This window comes from Apium graveolens, chromosome 7, assembly GCF_009905375.1.
Source record: "Apium graveolens cultivar Ventura chromosome 7, ASM990537v1, whole genome shotgun sequence".
In the NCBI taxonomy this organism is placed as follows: domain Eukaryota; kingdom Viridiplantae; phylum Streptophyta; class Magnoliopsida; order Apiales; family Apiaceae; genus Apium; species Apium graveolens.
The window spans coordinates 60486458-60502552 of NC_133653.1; the positions used below are offsets into that span (position 1 = coordinate 60486458).

Below are 16095 nucleotides of genomic sequence, written 5' to 3' on the forward strand. Positions count from 1 at the left end.
ATGACATATTATCGTTACTAATTATAAAATATTTAATGTTAATTACTTATTTGGATTCATTGATCAATTGAAGAGTAACAAAAAAATTATGTTAAGAAATTAAGAATGATAGATTGGATTTGAAATTCTGTTCACTGAGATAAAAATTAGGCGGATTATATCAAATTTAATTGATAAACTATGACATTGACAGTTACCCGACATCTCATAAAACTATGACTTTGCTCAAAAGTTTAAAAAATTAAGTACATTGAATCAAGTTTAGTTGATATGTTATGATATTGATAGTAATATAATATCAACATAAATGGCGATATTTTATAATCTAACATTTTTTTTTTAAAAACGACTTATATTTATGTTTGTGTACTTTTTAAATTATTCAATACTACGATTATAAGTTTTTACGACTTTGTTCAATATTACGATCGTAAGTTTTGAGACTTTTGTTATACATTTTTAAAATTGAGTATGGTACTTGGAAGTTGGAAGTAACTTTAATAACTGATAGTTTATTTAACCAAAACTAAAATTTTTTGGTGAATTATGCAGTTCACAATTCACAGTATGCATTAGTTTTTAGTTACTTCTCCTGCACACATTGACCGTATTATAGAAAACAATTTTTAACATTTTACTTTTAAGCATACACCGACTTGCATTCATTCAGAAAATAAAAATTACATGGCATAAAAAAAAGAAAATGTAAAAATTGTTTAGTGAGCTCTATTAGCATATTAGCAATGTTGTGTTGGTTGATAACGTATTACATACAAATTAACGCATTGATAATTAATTGATTATATTTGATATATCTGATATATTCCATAATATTTATCAATTAGAAAACAACAAAAAACGCTTTAATTACATCATGCACAAAAAAAATCTAGAAAATGACCGGTGTATCGCACGAGTTATTATGGTAGTTCAAAAAACAAGACTAACATAAAAAAAATTAAATTTTATATCTCAAAATTTTTAGTTAAAATTAAATTAAAAAATTATATACAATTAAAAAAATCCGTACATTTATAACCAAGTAAATCTAATTCATTTATATAAATCTAATTTGAAGGTTCAGTATAAATAACATTGTCACTTGTAGATTATAATTTTTTTCTTTTGCAAAAATATTTTTAAATTTCATCCTCATTATTTCGATTATAAATTTTGAAAAATTGGAAAAGAAGGGATTAATTTTTTTTCGATCCTCTAATATAGACAAGGAAATATCAATGTAATTAACCTTGCTACACTTGATTTAATTCTATCAATTTAATTTCACACTTGGTATCCAAATCGTTAATAAACTATCAGTAGAATTTGCTCTTTTATGTCTCTCGAATTTTCGCAAGTCTTCGATCTCTTACCCTAAATAAAAAAGATTGTAAAAAAATGCAATCCGATAAGCAAGAAAAATGAGCCCCTAAAAACTAGTGAGTTGCGTTTTGGAGGCGGTGCCACACGTACACACAAAGATACGCTGCAGAGGCGTCTGCATGGCAAGAAAGTGTATAGTGTCCATCTCTAAGTAAAATCTTTGAGGTGTATGGTGTAATGAGTTGTAACTCCCTTTGGTTCTTTCTCAACCTCTCCACACAAATTTCTTTCTTTATTTCATCACTATATACATTCCCAACTTTCTTTCTTTCTCTTTTCTAATTATGGATACTAACTTGTCATCATGTGTGTTTGCTTCAAAAGATTTGTGTCTATCCATACTCACCCAAAAAACCCTCCTACTGCCCCCTATTAATTTCCCCTACTTGTATATATACATAACCCTTGCTTGGCCTTCTTCACAATTTGCTTTAACTTTCTCACTCTAGGCCTCTCTCTCTCTCTTTATGACTGATATGATCAGGGTCAAGTCTTGTGAAGAAATCGCCACTTTACAAAAAGATTTGGTAATTTTTGTGCTTTTTGTATGAGTTTTAGTTATCCTTTTGATTATTACTCCTTTTGATTTTAGTCAATTTATGATACTGCATTTAATGGATTGTGATTTTTTTAAGGTATTATATTTAGTGTTTTTACTCTTTGTAATTAATTGTATGAAGTTTTCTGTTTTTAGGGTTTTATTGATGAATAGTAGTAGTATCAGATTGTTTTAGTTTCTCAGGACTGGATAATTATCACCATTCTGTTTACTGAAACTTCAGTTTGTGATTTTCGAATGGCGCTTTACTGAAAGGATGCTGATTTACCAGTGTGGAAGTGTATAGTGTAATATTATGGCTAATATATATGTTAGTGCAAGTAGAATGAAAGTGACCCTTTTGATTGATAAGTTGATGAAAGTGGTTTTATGTATTATGGATCTGTTGCTGATTGATTTTGAGATTGCATATCAAAAAGTTGCAGATAGAGACCTTTGTTGACAGCGAACTTAATGAGTTTTCCTTTTTTGAGCTCGAGACATATATAAGCTGCCCTTCAAATGAAAATTAACTTAAGTTCTCGTTATGTAGTTCTGAACAGTGGTCACTTATGGAAGCACTTGCTTCCAAAAAGTTCTGTACCATATAGCATCGTACTAAATCCGAGCAATTAGTATGTGACAAACTGTCCATGGGAGGCACTAACTCACATGCAATCTATCACAATATGCAGACGGAATTGCAGACTGGAGATATGTCTTCTGAAAACTATGATCACAGTTCTGCCATGATGAGGACTAGACTGGAGAGGCTTTTGAGAGAAAAAGAACTCAAGAAATCCAACAGGTCACTCAATGCAAATGAGGAAGAAGGGAAAGATTTTAAAGGGGATAATGGCACTGTCGAGGACAGCCAAAATTTAGTTGGTGGGGAGGGCCTCGATAATGAACAGTCGTCGGATGGAATCACAGAGGCAGGAGTTCTTAATGTCTATAGACAGAATACACAAAAGAGAAGGCTGCCAAAACAACGTTTATTGGTGGTTGCAAATAGGCTACCTGTAAATGCAAAGAGGACAGGGAAAGACTCATGGACACTAGAAGATAGTGTAGGGGGACTAGTCAGTGCACTTCTGGGTAAGTGTCCATTCAGTTTACATCTGTATGATCATAAAATTTTACATCAGTTCTTTCTTGTCTATAATACTACTGCTGTTTATAATATTATTTTCACCTTAAGGTCAAAGTTAATATTTTCTGTATTACTTGTGTCATTCTGTATTCACTATGCATGAATAAAATTTTGAGGACCATTGAGCATGCTGAAAGATGTTGCAAAATTTTAATGTAGGCATTGATGAACTTGAACCGAAATGGATAGGATGGGCTGGGGTGAATGTACCTGATGAATTTGGACAAAGATCACTTACTAATGCTCTTGCGGAAAAGGTTTTTTATCATCAAGTCTCATACCATTTTTCTAATTTGTTTAAGAGTGTACACAAATTTACTATGTAATGTTACTGCTTTGGTAGCAGCTGATGTTATTTATCTACTCTTAAATTCTCTTATATTGCAGAAATGTATTCCAGTTTTCCTTGATGAAGAGACTTTTCATCAATATTATAATGGCTACTGTAACAACATCTTGTGGCCACTTTTTCATTATCTTGGCCTTCCACAAGAAAATCGTCTTGCCACAACCCGTAGTTTCCAGTCCCAGTTCGATGCATATAAGAGAGCCAACCAAATGTTTGCAGATGTGGTCAATGAACATTATGAGGAAGGCGATGTTGTCTGGTGCCATGATTACCATCTGATGTTTCTTCCCCAATACCTCAAGGAGCATGACAGAAAAATGAAAGTTGGATGGTTCCTTCACACACCTTTTCCTTCTTCAGAGATTCACCGGATGCTTCCATCTCGGTCAGAGTTACTAAAATCAGTACTAGCTGCTGATTTAGTTGGGTATATCTCGAAATATCATGTTTATATCAATTTTATTTTCCATAAAAGTCTTTTATTTTAATAATATGGAAAGGAGTCTGTATAAGACATACAGTGCTGGAGAAGCTTATGGGTCTAATATTGTTTGATATGTCATTACTCATAAGTCTCAAGCTTAATCTGGTTAACTGTGATAGGGTTTTAAGGCTTTGAGGTTAATTATTAAGGGAGGAGTAGAAAATTGCCATGTTCAATCCTTGGCCTCATCTACGAAAAGGAATTTCATTGTTACTATTGTTTTTTCTTCATCATTTAAAGTAATATTTCTTAGTTTCTTTCATAACATTAGAACAGTGAATATCAATAAATAGTTTCTAGACCCAAGAAATCACCATATCATAATGTCATATTTGTAAAATTAGATATTTTAAACATCATTCTTGAAAAATAACGTTGCTAACAAAACTTTTAATAAGCTTGTAATATAACTTACAATGAGCCATGGTTCTAATTGCATTTAACTGTACATATATTATTTGACAAATTAGCGACACACTTGCAAAAGAATTTGATTTACTCTTTGTCTCTCAGATTTCACACTTATGACTATGCGAGGCATTTTGTAAGTGCTTGTACTAGGATTCTTGGGCTTGAAGGCACACCTGAGGGAGTGGAGGATCAAGGGAAGATTACAAGAGTGGCTGCGGTATGCACCTGTTTACTTGTATTCTTTTGACGTATTATTTTTGAGATACTAATACAATATTATTATGTAATAACATTAACTATGAAATTTCAAACACAGTATCCCATTGGGATTGATCCCAGTCGATTCATTAAAGCTCTTGAACTCCCAGAAGTGCAGATGGATATCAAAGATCTAAAAGAAAAATTCTCTGGTCGCAAGGTTAGTGATTAATTTTAGTCAAGATGGTTATCAATTTAATATTTTCTAAATCAAGCTACATTACTTTCAAATTTGAAGAAATTGTATTGCCTTCAAACTGTTCAGTATACTTGTATAGTGCTTTCTAATTTTTTTCATACTTCTGGAACTGTTACATATTATTGTCTGAATATTCTTTGCTGTTGCATTCCACCGAGACTAATAAATTTTTCATGCAACTTAACTTTCTTTCTTTTTTTGCTACAGAACTTTTCTTTAACATATTCTTGTTAATATTTATATTTTTTAGGTTCCATGTAATAATTTCAAGTGCATAGATATCGCTTTCAGCTATTTTCTTAAACTAGGGAAATCCAATCTATAGAACTCATACATGATAGAATCAGTATAGGAGGAATCAATAATACTATGTCACACAATGAGATGTATAAATAGGAGACAGTTATGTCCAGCGCACATAGGTAAGCTGCCAAATGGGGCCAGGTATTCTGACACAGGGCTGCGATGCCCAATATGCTTTCATCTGTATCTGTACTTTTTGCTGTCGTGTGTACTTTTTGCTGTCGTGTCAGTAAGTAATTTTCTAGCTGCTAGTCAAGCACTTGACAATTTTCTAAAAGCATGGTCTAATCCAACAAAAAAGGCTCTGATTTGGCTTTTCTGGCAGCCTCAACATCACAGTAGATTTGATTGTGTAACAGGCTTTCCCGAGCCAATCACACCCCTCACACCAGCACATAAAATGTTACACCACACCGGGTTTTTTTTGACATCATAGGCTTATTCAGTCAGCTCAATTCTGGGTGGTGTAGCACTTAACTGTCCATTGTGCAGGATTCTAGAGGAGATTCCTACTTATGGGGTGGAATTTCCCCATCGGCTACAATTATTATTCCCTTACTACCACCTTCCCCCCGGGTGTATGCCTAAACTATTTTTAATTGTCAACTAACTTTTTTACAATTATTTTGATGTTTTATTAGTTAAATGGTAATATATTCCGGTGACTCACATTGATTGTCATGGAAAGGTAATGCTGGGAGTTGATCGTCTTGATACGATTAAAGGCATTCCTCAGAAGATTTTGGCATTTGAAAAGTTCCTGGAAGAACATCCAGATTGGCATGATCAAGTAGTTTTGATACAAATTGCTGTTCCCACAAGGACAGATGTTCCTGAGTGTAAGCTCTTGATCATTACCTGGTTTTTGCTTATTTTTATGATTTGCATTTTACTAATTAGAATGTGGTACAATATGCATATTCACAAACTCAGTCCTTCATAGGAGCTCTTAACACTTTTTCTCCTGGTTTAGCCGGATAAAGTCTACCAGGCATACATTGCATGTTAAGTATAGCTTTTAAAATTCATCTTTGGACGTTTGAATGTGAAAAAAAAATTAATGGAGCAACGAATTGACTAAGTGGAGTTCAATAAGTTCCATAAATAGTTTATTCATTTTGTTTTAGAGAAGTTATTTGAGGAATGGATGTTGATTGACAATCAGATAGTAAGCTATGCATTTTGAGGTTGGTTTAATGAAGAGATCAAGGCCTGAAGATACTTTCTTCCAGAAGAATAAACTTAACCATGTTTCATGCCACTCAATGTGAATGATCATATCCCCAACTTAGCTTTAATACCTACGAAACGTGTTGACTTTATAGGAAATTAGAATTAAAGATTTGGACTTCACAATTGTTTGCTCGGCAGATTGGTTGAAGGGGATTTCAAAAAGGTTGGATTCAATAGGAAAACAAGTTAATTCTATTTTAAATAGAAAGTCTAATATATTTGAAGATTATGCAGCATGCTGACTTGGCATTCAGTCTCATTGAAAAAATGAGTTGAAATAAATCATTATTGCCATAGCTAGGATTATTAGATTAATTAATATATGATTCTTTCTTATGATGCTTTCTTTCCTTTAAAGTTTTTTCTGGAACATAAATCTCTCTTATTATCATGTCTATTGAATTGTAAAATTAAATCTTTGATGAATGTTTATTTCTAAAAAATTCCAAGGTTGTGTCCTTGTAATGTTTTTTTGTTAGTTTGTTGATGCAAGCTTGCGTATTTCGTGTTCATTGGTTTTGACAGATCGAAAGCTTGCACGCCAAGTTCATGAAATAGTTGGACGCATAAATGGAAAATTTGGAACGCTTACGAATGTTCCAATTCATCACTTGGTTTGTCTTTTCACCCCACTGGAAATTTCCTACAATTAAGCTTGAGTTACTCTGCAAACATAAGTCTTCGTTTATAGTGATGTTCAGTATTTTTAATTGTTGTTAATAATATAATGATTGTGTATTAACACAATGTTAAACTGTGGCTAAAGTTACTTATTTGACTAAGCTTGTGTTTTTGGGCTTATAAATTCACTAGAATGGAAACGAATCATTACTTGTCACTGTTAAACTAGAAATTGACATATGGTTAAGTTTACTACATTTCAGGAGTAAAGAGTGATAATAGAAGCTTCCTGTCTACCTTTGTGTTTCCGAATATTACGTGTGACAAGTTATTCCTATTTTTATTAAAGTTCACATGTTTCCTGGTATGTCATGGAAACAATAGATTGTGCAGCTCATTTTGTCTGTTAGTATTATGAGGATGCAAATTTACTTTATGGCTGCATGTCAAGTACTTTCAATTTTTTTCTGAAAAAGTTAATAATGTAAATGAATATTTCAATGACTTGAAAAGTTATTTCTTGCTTATTTACAGGATACACGCCTTGACTTTAAAAAATTATGTGCACTCTACGCCATAACTGGTAACTGTTTCAGCCTTAATCCTCATGTAATTGATCATTATTATATATGAAAATCTTGTTGATTCATTGAGATGGAGTGGTGAAATTTTGGATTCCAAATGATATGCAGAATGGGTTCAGATCTTTTAGATTACTGTCATTAGTACAGTTTCCTTTTCTTTGATCTATTTTCACTGATAGCTGTAGACTATTTGATGATATGCACTGAATCTACCTTCCTATTAAGAGTTTTATATATCAGCTTGAAATTGATAGTGTTTTGTTGTCTCACTTTCTAATGTTTCGTTGCTGCTTAGATGTAGCACTGGTTACGTCCTTGAGAGATGGAATGAATCTTGTCAGCTATGAGTTTATTGCCTGCCAAGCCCAAGCTTCAAAGAAAGGTGTTTTAATTCTTAGTGAGGTAACTAAGTTTGTGCCTTCTCCTTACTATGATGTTATAGTTATTTCATTTTTAATAATAAGCAATATTTTGAATTTTTTACTTGACTTTGTTATTTAACGAAACCTAAGACAGTAGACAGATTCTCTGATGAGTTACCCTAAAAATATGCATATATATAATTTAGTCGACTGTTGCTGAATATACTCTAAACCTGTAATTAAATTTGAACCTAATGAAAGGGATAACATAAAGCAACCTGCATAGCTGCATTTAAGGGATCCTTCTAAGAGTATCCATTAATATTAGCCAAAGAAATACCATTAAAGAAAATGATGGAAGTATTACTCATCCTTAATTAACTACATCCTTCCTCTGTGTAAATCCTTGAAAACAAAAAACATGGACCGGGAGATCTTCATATATTGCCAACTTGCGCATTGTGGAGGCCACAATCGTCATGCATGTAAGCATGTTGCATATCCAAGACCCAAAATGAGCTTCCAAATTGCATACCTAAGACCCAAAACTGAGTTTCAAATTGCAAATCCAAGACACAAAGCTGGGAATTATTGATTATATCCCAATTTTTACTCCTTGAGCTAAATTTCAGTACAGGCGTTTTGAGATAAAACTACCATGGTGTAGCATGAGGTGCACTATTGGGAGTAATTAGTATTTCTGGTTAGTTCATTTTTTGAGGTGTATGTAATGTAATTTCTTAGTATTCGAAGATCAAACTTTCACTTCGTCGCATTGTTTGACAGTTGTAATGATATTGTGGTTCAGTGGTATTGAGGAAAGTGTTATTACTGTTAGCTTTCTTTGTTTAGCTTTATGATTCCTAAGAACTTTAGCAAAATAATCAGGGAAAGTAATTCTCTAGTAATCTTTCTCATGCGTTTCCTTTCATTGAAATTAGGACACAAATTACATCTCCTACTTCTTTAGTTTGCAGGTGCAGCACAGTCTCTTGGTTCCGGAGCGATTTTGGTAAACCCTTGGAACATTAGTGAAGTTGCTGCTTCAATTAATGGCGCTTTAAAAATGGAAGATGATGAAAGGGAGAAACGGCATTACTACAACTTCAAGCATGTTATCACTCATACATCCCAAGAATGGGCTGAAAACTTTTTGAGGTACATGCAGTTCATGTTATAATGTAGCATAATAGAAAAAACTGGTCTTGAGATACATTTAACTTATAATTTAATGATATTGTATTCCGTGTTATGTTCTTGGTTCATTTGGAATCTGAAATAAATGAAATTATTTGAAAATTATTCTCTCCTAACAAGTAACATGAAAGAAAGAGATTGTCTTAACCTGGAGGTTTAGAGTTGGTTATACAATAAATTGGAGGGATTCTCACCACAAGGGCCATGTGTAAAATAATATAGTTTCACATAAGATTATATTTTTATCAGATTATAAGCTTCTGATAAGCTGCCCTTTAAGTGATGAGAGCAAATGATGAAAAACTAATAAACAAACTTTCAGACTCCAGCATTTCTATACTGTAATTCTCCTGGTATCTTTTTGATGTCTTTCTCTAGTTCAACTGCGAATGATCTGATTACTGTTGTGGTGCAACCCAAGTCCCAAACTGGAAGATCGAGGAAGACTTATCTAAAATATAACCTCGAGTAACTCCCTTATGTTATGTGCCCAAATCCGAGTATGTGTGGACTGGCCCTAAGCTGAATATGTGTTAGTAACACTAACTGTTCCACTTGGTTTATTTCTTTTCCTTCCTAATTAAAGATAATTGTGATTACAAATGATGCAATGCATAGGAACAAATTCTGATCTTCAAAATTCAGATGAGGATAACCCTATCTGTGGGTTTTCCTTGTGATGTTCACAATAGTCAGCTCCAATCTTTATACTGAAATATCAGGGACATGCTGCTTAATTAATTTTCAGTCAGATTTTTCTATGGAGGGTCTTCTTATCTGAGACCCCTACTTTACCCCTCTCTTTCCAAATTAGTTCTAAGTAAGCATTTGGGTCTGAATCTGCCCTGTTTTTATTCCTTTTTTAGCAATGTTCCTCCTCTTCTCTGATGCTTACTGAAAGACAGAAATGTGAAACTTTATCTCAGTGCATGAAGAAGTTAACTGAGACCAGTGATGATCTAATGCTTAGATAGGTTGTCTTTATTGATTGGAAGTATACAGGAGTTCAAACCTGTGTTCGTAGAACTTGTATGTTAGAGGAATTCAGAACTAAGCTCTAACACTGGGGAAGATGGTTTTATGTGGATGGTGCATCCGCTTGAAAATTTTGTTCCTGAGATCTAACAGGTCTGATACATTAAGATATCTGATAGAAAGGAAAAGAGATCGCGTGCTACCTTATATGCCAGTATACAGAATCATTTGCTGGAACTTGACATGGAGTTGTCTTGTTGACGAGAATAGGTGATTCCTGAAATGAAGTGAATTCCAGGATTGAAGAAAGAAAATAGATATATACATGTTTTTTTCGGGTCACTAAGGCCTCTCACCAAAATTCCATGTTACCTTCTGTTAGATGAAGGTAACATTGACTTACTCAGCAGCTTATGTTAGTAATGCAGTTTAGAACTTGTGCAATTGTGCTTGAAAAATTGTCAACTCTTTGTATGAAGATATTACATCATTAAATTTCCCTACATGTGTTTTTTTCTTATCATATAAAGATGACCTTCCCCTTGTACGTTTTTCCTTATATGCGCCTTAATCCTACTTTTCTTCTGTATAGGGAATTCAATGAAACTGCCAATGAAGCTCAGATAAGAACAAAACAAATTCCACCATCACTTCCAAGTAGGGATGCATGTGAAAGTTTTTCACAATCAAATCATCGGTTACTGATCCTGGTATTCAATCTCGCCTCTGTTTAACTTTTAAAGGAATGTAGATTTACTGTTTAGCATTGAAATTGTTGAAGCTCCTTGTTCATCTTCCATCCAAACACATTGTGGTTTAACTTTCTTGTTTAACTTTAATAAGAATTAAACCTTACCCGATAAGGATTCATAGAATCAGTGCACGTCTTGCTATAAAAGATCTGCAGTCATTTGGTGTTGTCATGGTGCCTATGTGTAGAGAGAGAGAACTCTCATTGTGCAGACATTTTAACTGACTGAGATGGGAAAAAATTCTTCACAAACCAAAAATATTTAAATATATTGTATGTTTATAAATTTAGCGTCATAAAGTGCCCAGGGTAATTAAAATGAGGTACTATGGTGTTTCATTATTTCTTCTTTATCATGATTATAAATAGTGATCATTCCTGGGATAATGTTGAAGAGAGTTTTAATTATGTCATAACCAAGAAGTACGGTGATACATGTACAATCGACTTGCTAGTTCTACCCAGTAAGTCTGGAGGAAGCTGCTCTCAAGTGTATTTTAGGAAAGGACAATTTGGTTACACTTGGATTTGTTTGCGTTTTTCTACTGTGTAACATGCTTTATACAGGGGTTCAATGCAACACTTACTGAACCACTAGATTTCTGTGTTTTTCTAATGTACAACATGCTCTATACAGGGTTTCTATGCAACACTTACTGAACCACTAGATGCTCATGGTAGAAGAATAGACCAGTTCACAGAAATGCAGCATCAGTTGCATCCGGATATTAAAGATCCACTAAAGAAGTTATGCAATGATCCGAGGACTACTGTTGTAGTTTTTAGTGGAAGTGAAAGGAATGTTTTAGACAAGGTAATCTTATTTTACCACAATATCCCTAAGCTTTAGCAAATCTACTTTCATATGTTGACTGATTACTCCCGCAGATTTTTGGAGAATATAATATGTGGTTGGCAGCAGAGCATGGCATGTTTTTACGTTCTACTCAGGGAGAATGGATTATTACAATGCCAGAAAATTTTCACAGGGACTGGGTTGACAGTGTTAAGGTGCATTTTATAGTACTTTTAATTTCACAAATGACTTGTCTATATTTATGTTGATAAAACTAAAAGTTAAGGTTCTTGTACATCAATCCAGAATGTTTTCGAGTATTTCACTGTGAGGACGCCCCGTTCTTACGTCGAGCTCCGTGAGACTTCAGTTCTTTGGAACTACAAGTACGCAGGTAACTTTCCTACACTTATCACTTTTATAAGCAATAATATAATTTAATTACTCTGATCTAGTAATCTTGCTTGCATTTCCCAAAATTCATGGCCACTGTAGATTATGAGTTTGGGAGGAAACAAGCAATAGATATATTGCAGCATTTGTGGACAGGTCCCATCTCGAATGCTTCTGTTGATGTAGTTCAAGGTGGCCGCTCAGTTGAGGTCCGGGCATCTGGGGTAACCAAGGTGCATGTCTTTGTTATTTTTTAAATCTTTGTTCCTGTTGCATAAAATGTGGTAGAATTGAATGATTATGCATCTCCATTTCTTTAATCAGGGTGCAGCTATTGAGCGTATAATGGAAGATATTATTCGTCACAATGATTTTAAATCTCCTGTAGACTTTGTCTTCTGTATCGGCCACTTTTTGCCGAAGGTATATGTTCTCTTTCAACTATATCATTTTTCTCTTCATTTGACCAATTCAGGTATAACAAGCTCTTGAGTAAGAAAATGTAAAATGACAGTGAAAATATGAGATGCATGATTCACATTTTGTTTGTCAAACATTTACAAAATAAGTTTATTTTGCTCCTCCTGTTCAATCTTCTCCATTCCTGTACATCTCAATTACATCAAAAAAGAGGCATCAACTTACATGAACAATATGACTACATGAGCCGTGCTATGTACTCTTTGGATTCTTAATGCATAAGTTACACCACTACTACCATTTCTTATGTCTGTTAAAGCAACACCGAATACGTTCACCAGTTTTGATCATGAAATTAGCGACTTTTCTTCTATATTCATTTGCTTAGATGCAATCTTGAACTACACATGCTCTTAAAAAAACGAGGAATAAATATTATATGTTCTGCTTCGGTGATAACGTTGCATTGTTAAATTCTGTTAGAGTATGAAAGTTAACTGTTAAGGGAACAGATTCAAGGGCTTGTGTCAATGCATGTGTAAGTACAACAACCTAGTTTTTGATTATTTATATAATTTTTACTCAGGATGAAGATATCTATACCTTTTTTGAGCCACACTGTCAAGAACGTAAAACAAGAATCTCCTCATCCTGTCCTGTCAATGAATTGGCTTCTAAGACCATTTGTTGCAAGGGGAATGGGAATGGAACTGACGGGCGTTCTGCAATGCTTAAGAAACAAGCAATCCGCAAGGTTTCACATGTTCTTGATCTTAATAATGAGAATTATTTCTCATGTACGGTTGGGCCAAAGAGGCTGTCAAGTGCCCGATATCTTCTTAATTCATCAGCAGACGTCGTCTCTCTTATGAAGGAACTTGCGGAGTCACTACATAACTAGCCATACATTGTCTTTGCTTCTCATAGTACTGCTAATCTGAAGGGTTAAAAAGTCAAGAATGAGAATTTTGGTAAGTGATCTCTGCCATACTTGGCAAAAGATAGGAAAAGTGGTATAAATATATGTAGACTTGGTCACTCGGGCTTCTGTTGTGTTGTGTGGTACTCATTATAGTTGAAATGGTTAATGATACATGTTCCTTTTTGACAATTACTGCTATGTTTTGTTGAAAAACAATCTCATTTAGCCTTGAACTTTCGGGTATAATCTGAAGTTTGATTTAATAAACTTCTGAAATCAGTCTGGCGATGGAGTCAAACAAAGATAACTCTCCTATCTTGAGGTGTGTGAGTTGTGCAGTCTGAATACTTGTACGAGTTGAAATCCACTCTCTGTTCAATCTTGCATCAGTTGTTAGGTAGTTTTGTCTTAATTCGTGTCATTTTTAACTTGGCACGTTGAGGTACATGCGTTAATATATTTGATTGAAGTCCACTCTTAGCTAGTAGAAAATCGACGTATTTTGGCATGAATCATTTAGCAATAATCTTGTTTTCCACAGGTTTCGGAATGGGAGCGAAAGGCATGGGAAAGAGATATACATAGATATTGCAAGCCTACAAATCATCTGTGCTAGCTGATGAGTAACTAATCTCATTCTAGAACACAATGATAATACAAGTTGGCAGTGCTGGGAGTAGTTTTCTTCTCAACATATTCCATTTTGCACTTTAAACTATGTATGTATCTTACTCATCTAATTTTGCTTAATTAAAAGCTAAAAATAGCATTTATTTTTAAATAAATCTCGACAAGAAATAAGTGCGGCTGCTTGACGAGAGTGACTCTGTGGAAATCCGGGATGTAATCAAATTAGGACAAATAGACTTTAGTTTGGTAGATAAAATTAATTTGTGTATTTCATTCCCTTTTCTATTAAGTCAGGAACCACAGCCTTTCTTGTGCAAGAAAAATTTATTTTGGTTCAATCATGACATAACAGTACTACAAAGAGAAAAGACAAGTAAGATGAAAAGTTTGAAAATCTAGTTTAAAAAGGTTTTCAACAAAGCTATATACATGGTATCCTTGAAATTGCATAAATCAAATATTGGTCCCGTATCCCACCCGATTGGGCTTAGCATATATACATTGATCATCTTGGATTTTGATCAAAGGAAAATGTGAGGTTGTACAATTCATCAATACATGGTCAATACATGAACTTTTTGAACAACAGTACATAATCCGAATTTTTTTTTAAAATATTTCCAAATAAATGGGGCGTTATTTTATTAATCCACAAAATTGATTGATTGATTCATTTCATTAATGCGAAAACAACCATAACACCGCAACACTCAACATTTGAATTGGAAACGATATTGGGTAATCTGGTATTTCTTTTTTATAAATATTGTGATAGCTTTTGATTTTGTGGTTGGTATGTTTTACAATTTCGTCAGAGTGGATCTTGGATGTACGTAATAGCGGAGATATCGAAAACCGAGTATATAGCGAAAATGTGGGTCAAATGTTTTTTTAGCGACTATGTTGATGAGTATATGATAGAGGGAGGATATATAGTATATAACTTAGAATTCATGCACGCCTTGGATAGTTGGATTGTATCAACTGGTCCATTTCAAGCAAGCCCCATCTCGTTAGTGGACTTACATATCACTAGATGGAGTCATGAATAATAATATTACAAATACTCAGTTCACAACGTAAACTAGTTTCTAGTCAACTAGCAAGGCCATAAGCTAAGGTACGTAGAGCTATCTATTCAACCTTACCGGCTGAAGTTATGGTCGACATTCGCTAATTACGAGAAATATACAAGAGGCGTTGGATACACCAGAGGAATGAGAAATTAGACCGAAATTGAAGGTATAAGAATGGAATTTAATAAGAATTAAACTGAAATCCAAGAAATTTTATGGGAAGTTCTCAGTTTACGTCCTTGTTATTTCAAACACTGTTATTCAATGCTATCAAACTGTTAATTCAAATATTATTATTTCACGATTAAAGTTTTGAATTCAACATGTTAACCGAACACAACTATAATTATCAATTATCCAATTATATAATTCTAGCGTATAATCCCGTGCGATCACGAGTTATCTAGTCAAGTGTTAAATGGTTTATTTTATATATATATATATATATATATATTTCAATTTATTTATCTTTCAACTATAATGGCCTTTGTGTTATTTCCAATTGAAAATTAATTTTTTATTTATATTATCTTAAGAGATTAAAAAAGTTAATAACTAAATTTTTTATTTTCTTAAAAGCTTTGAATTTCTTTTTCATTTTCCCTTTAATTCGTATAGATGTAAATTTCGTTTATATATCCCCACTTAGTAAGTGTACATGTTAATTAATAACAGGCGAAATATATGGAGGGTTTCTGCTGACACTTCCATTAGTAGAATTTTTGGCTATGATGGGAGTGTGCAAGTGTTGTAGGATATGTAATTTTACCTTTAATTATACGGAATTAACGTGTTTCTAAATTAATTTTATGTATATATTTATTTTTTTGGAAAGTTTAAATAATCTTTTTTGGAAGGTGTTAATCAACCAACCAAATTATCCTATGTTTAAAAGTTTTAGTTTTTTTATGCTAAAAACTCCATTTAACAATTTTTATAGTTGTTATAGTATTATAGAAGGCATATATATTCTCAACAGTTGAGTTTACTATATTTGAATTTCTTTTTCATTTTCCCTTTAATTCGTATAGATGTACAATTCATTTATATATTCCCA

General features: G+C 33.3%; 1 protein-coding gene across 2 annotated transcripts; it reads left to right on the top strand.

The window, feature by feature from the left end:
• The first annotated feature begins 1523 nt into the window (after positions 1–1523).
• Positions 1524–14201, top strand: LOC141670502 (alpha,alpha-trehalose-phosphate synthase [UDP-forming] 1-like). Of its 2 annotated transcripts, XR_012554574.1 has the most exons (19): positions 1525–1910; positions 2617–3019; positions 3234–3331; positions 3462–3850; positions 4421–4535; positions 4635–4736; positions 5767–5917; positions 6837–6925; positions 7467–7515; positions 7812–7918; positions 8849–9036; positions 10643–10760; positions 11439–11615; positions 11690–11812; positions 11904–11991; positions 12093–12223; positions 12315–12413; positions 12997–13381; positions 13874–14200. XR_012554574.1 is itself a non-coding variant. In XM_074476381.1 (18 exons), the coding sequence occupies exons 1-18, from the start codon at positions 1851–1853 to the stop codon at positions 13309–13311; spliced, it is 2802 nt and encodes a 933-aa protein (XP_074332482.1). In that variant the 5' UTR covers positions 1524–1850; the 3' UTR covers positions 13312–14201. The 2 variants fall into 2 exon arrangements, 1 of the variants encoding a protein (XP_074332482.1); XM_074476381.1 differs by having other exon boundaries at positions 1524–1910; positions 12997–14201.
• The last annotated feature ends 1894 nt before the right edge of the window (positions 14202–16095 follow it).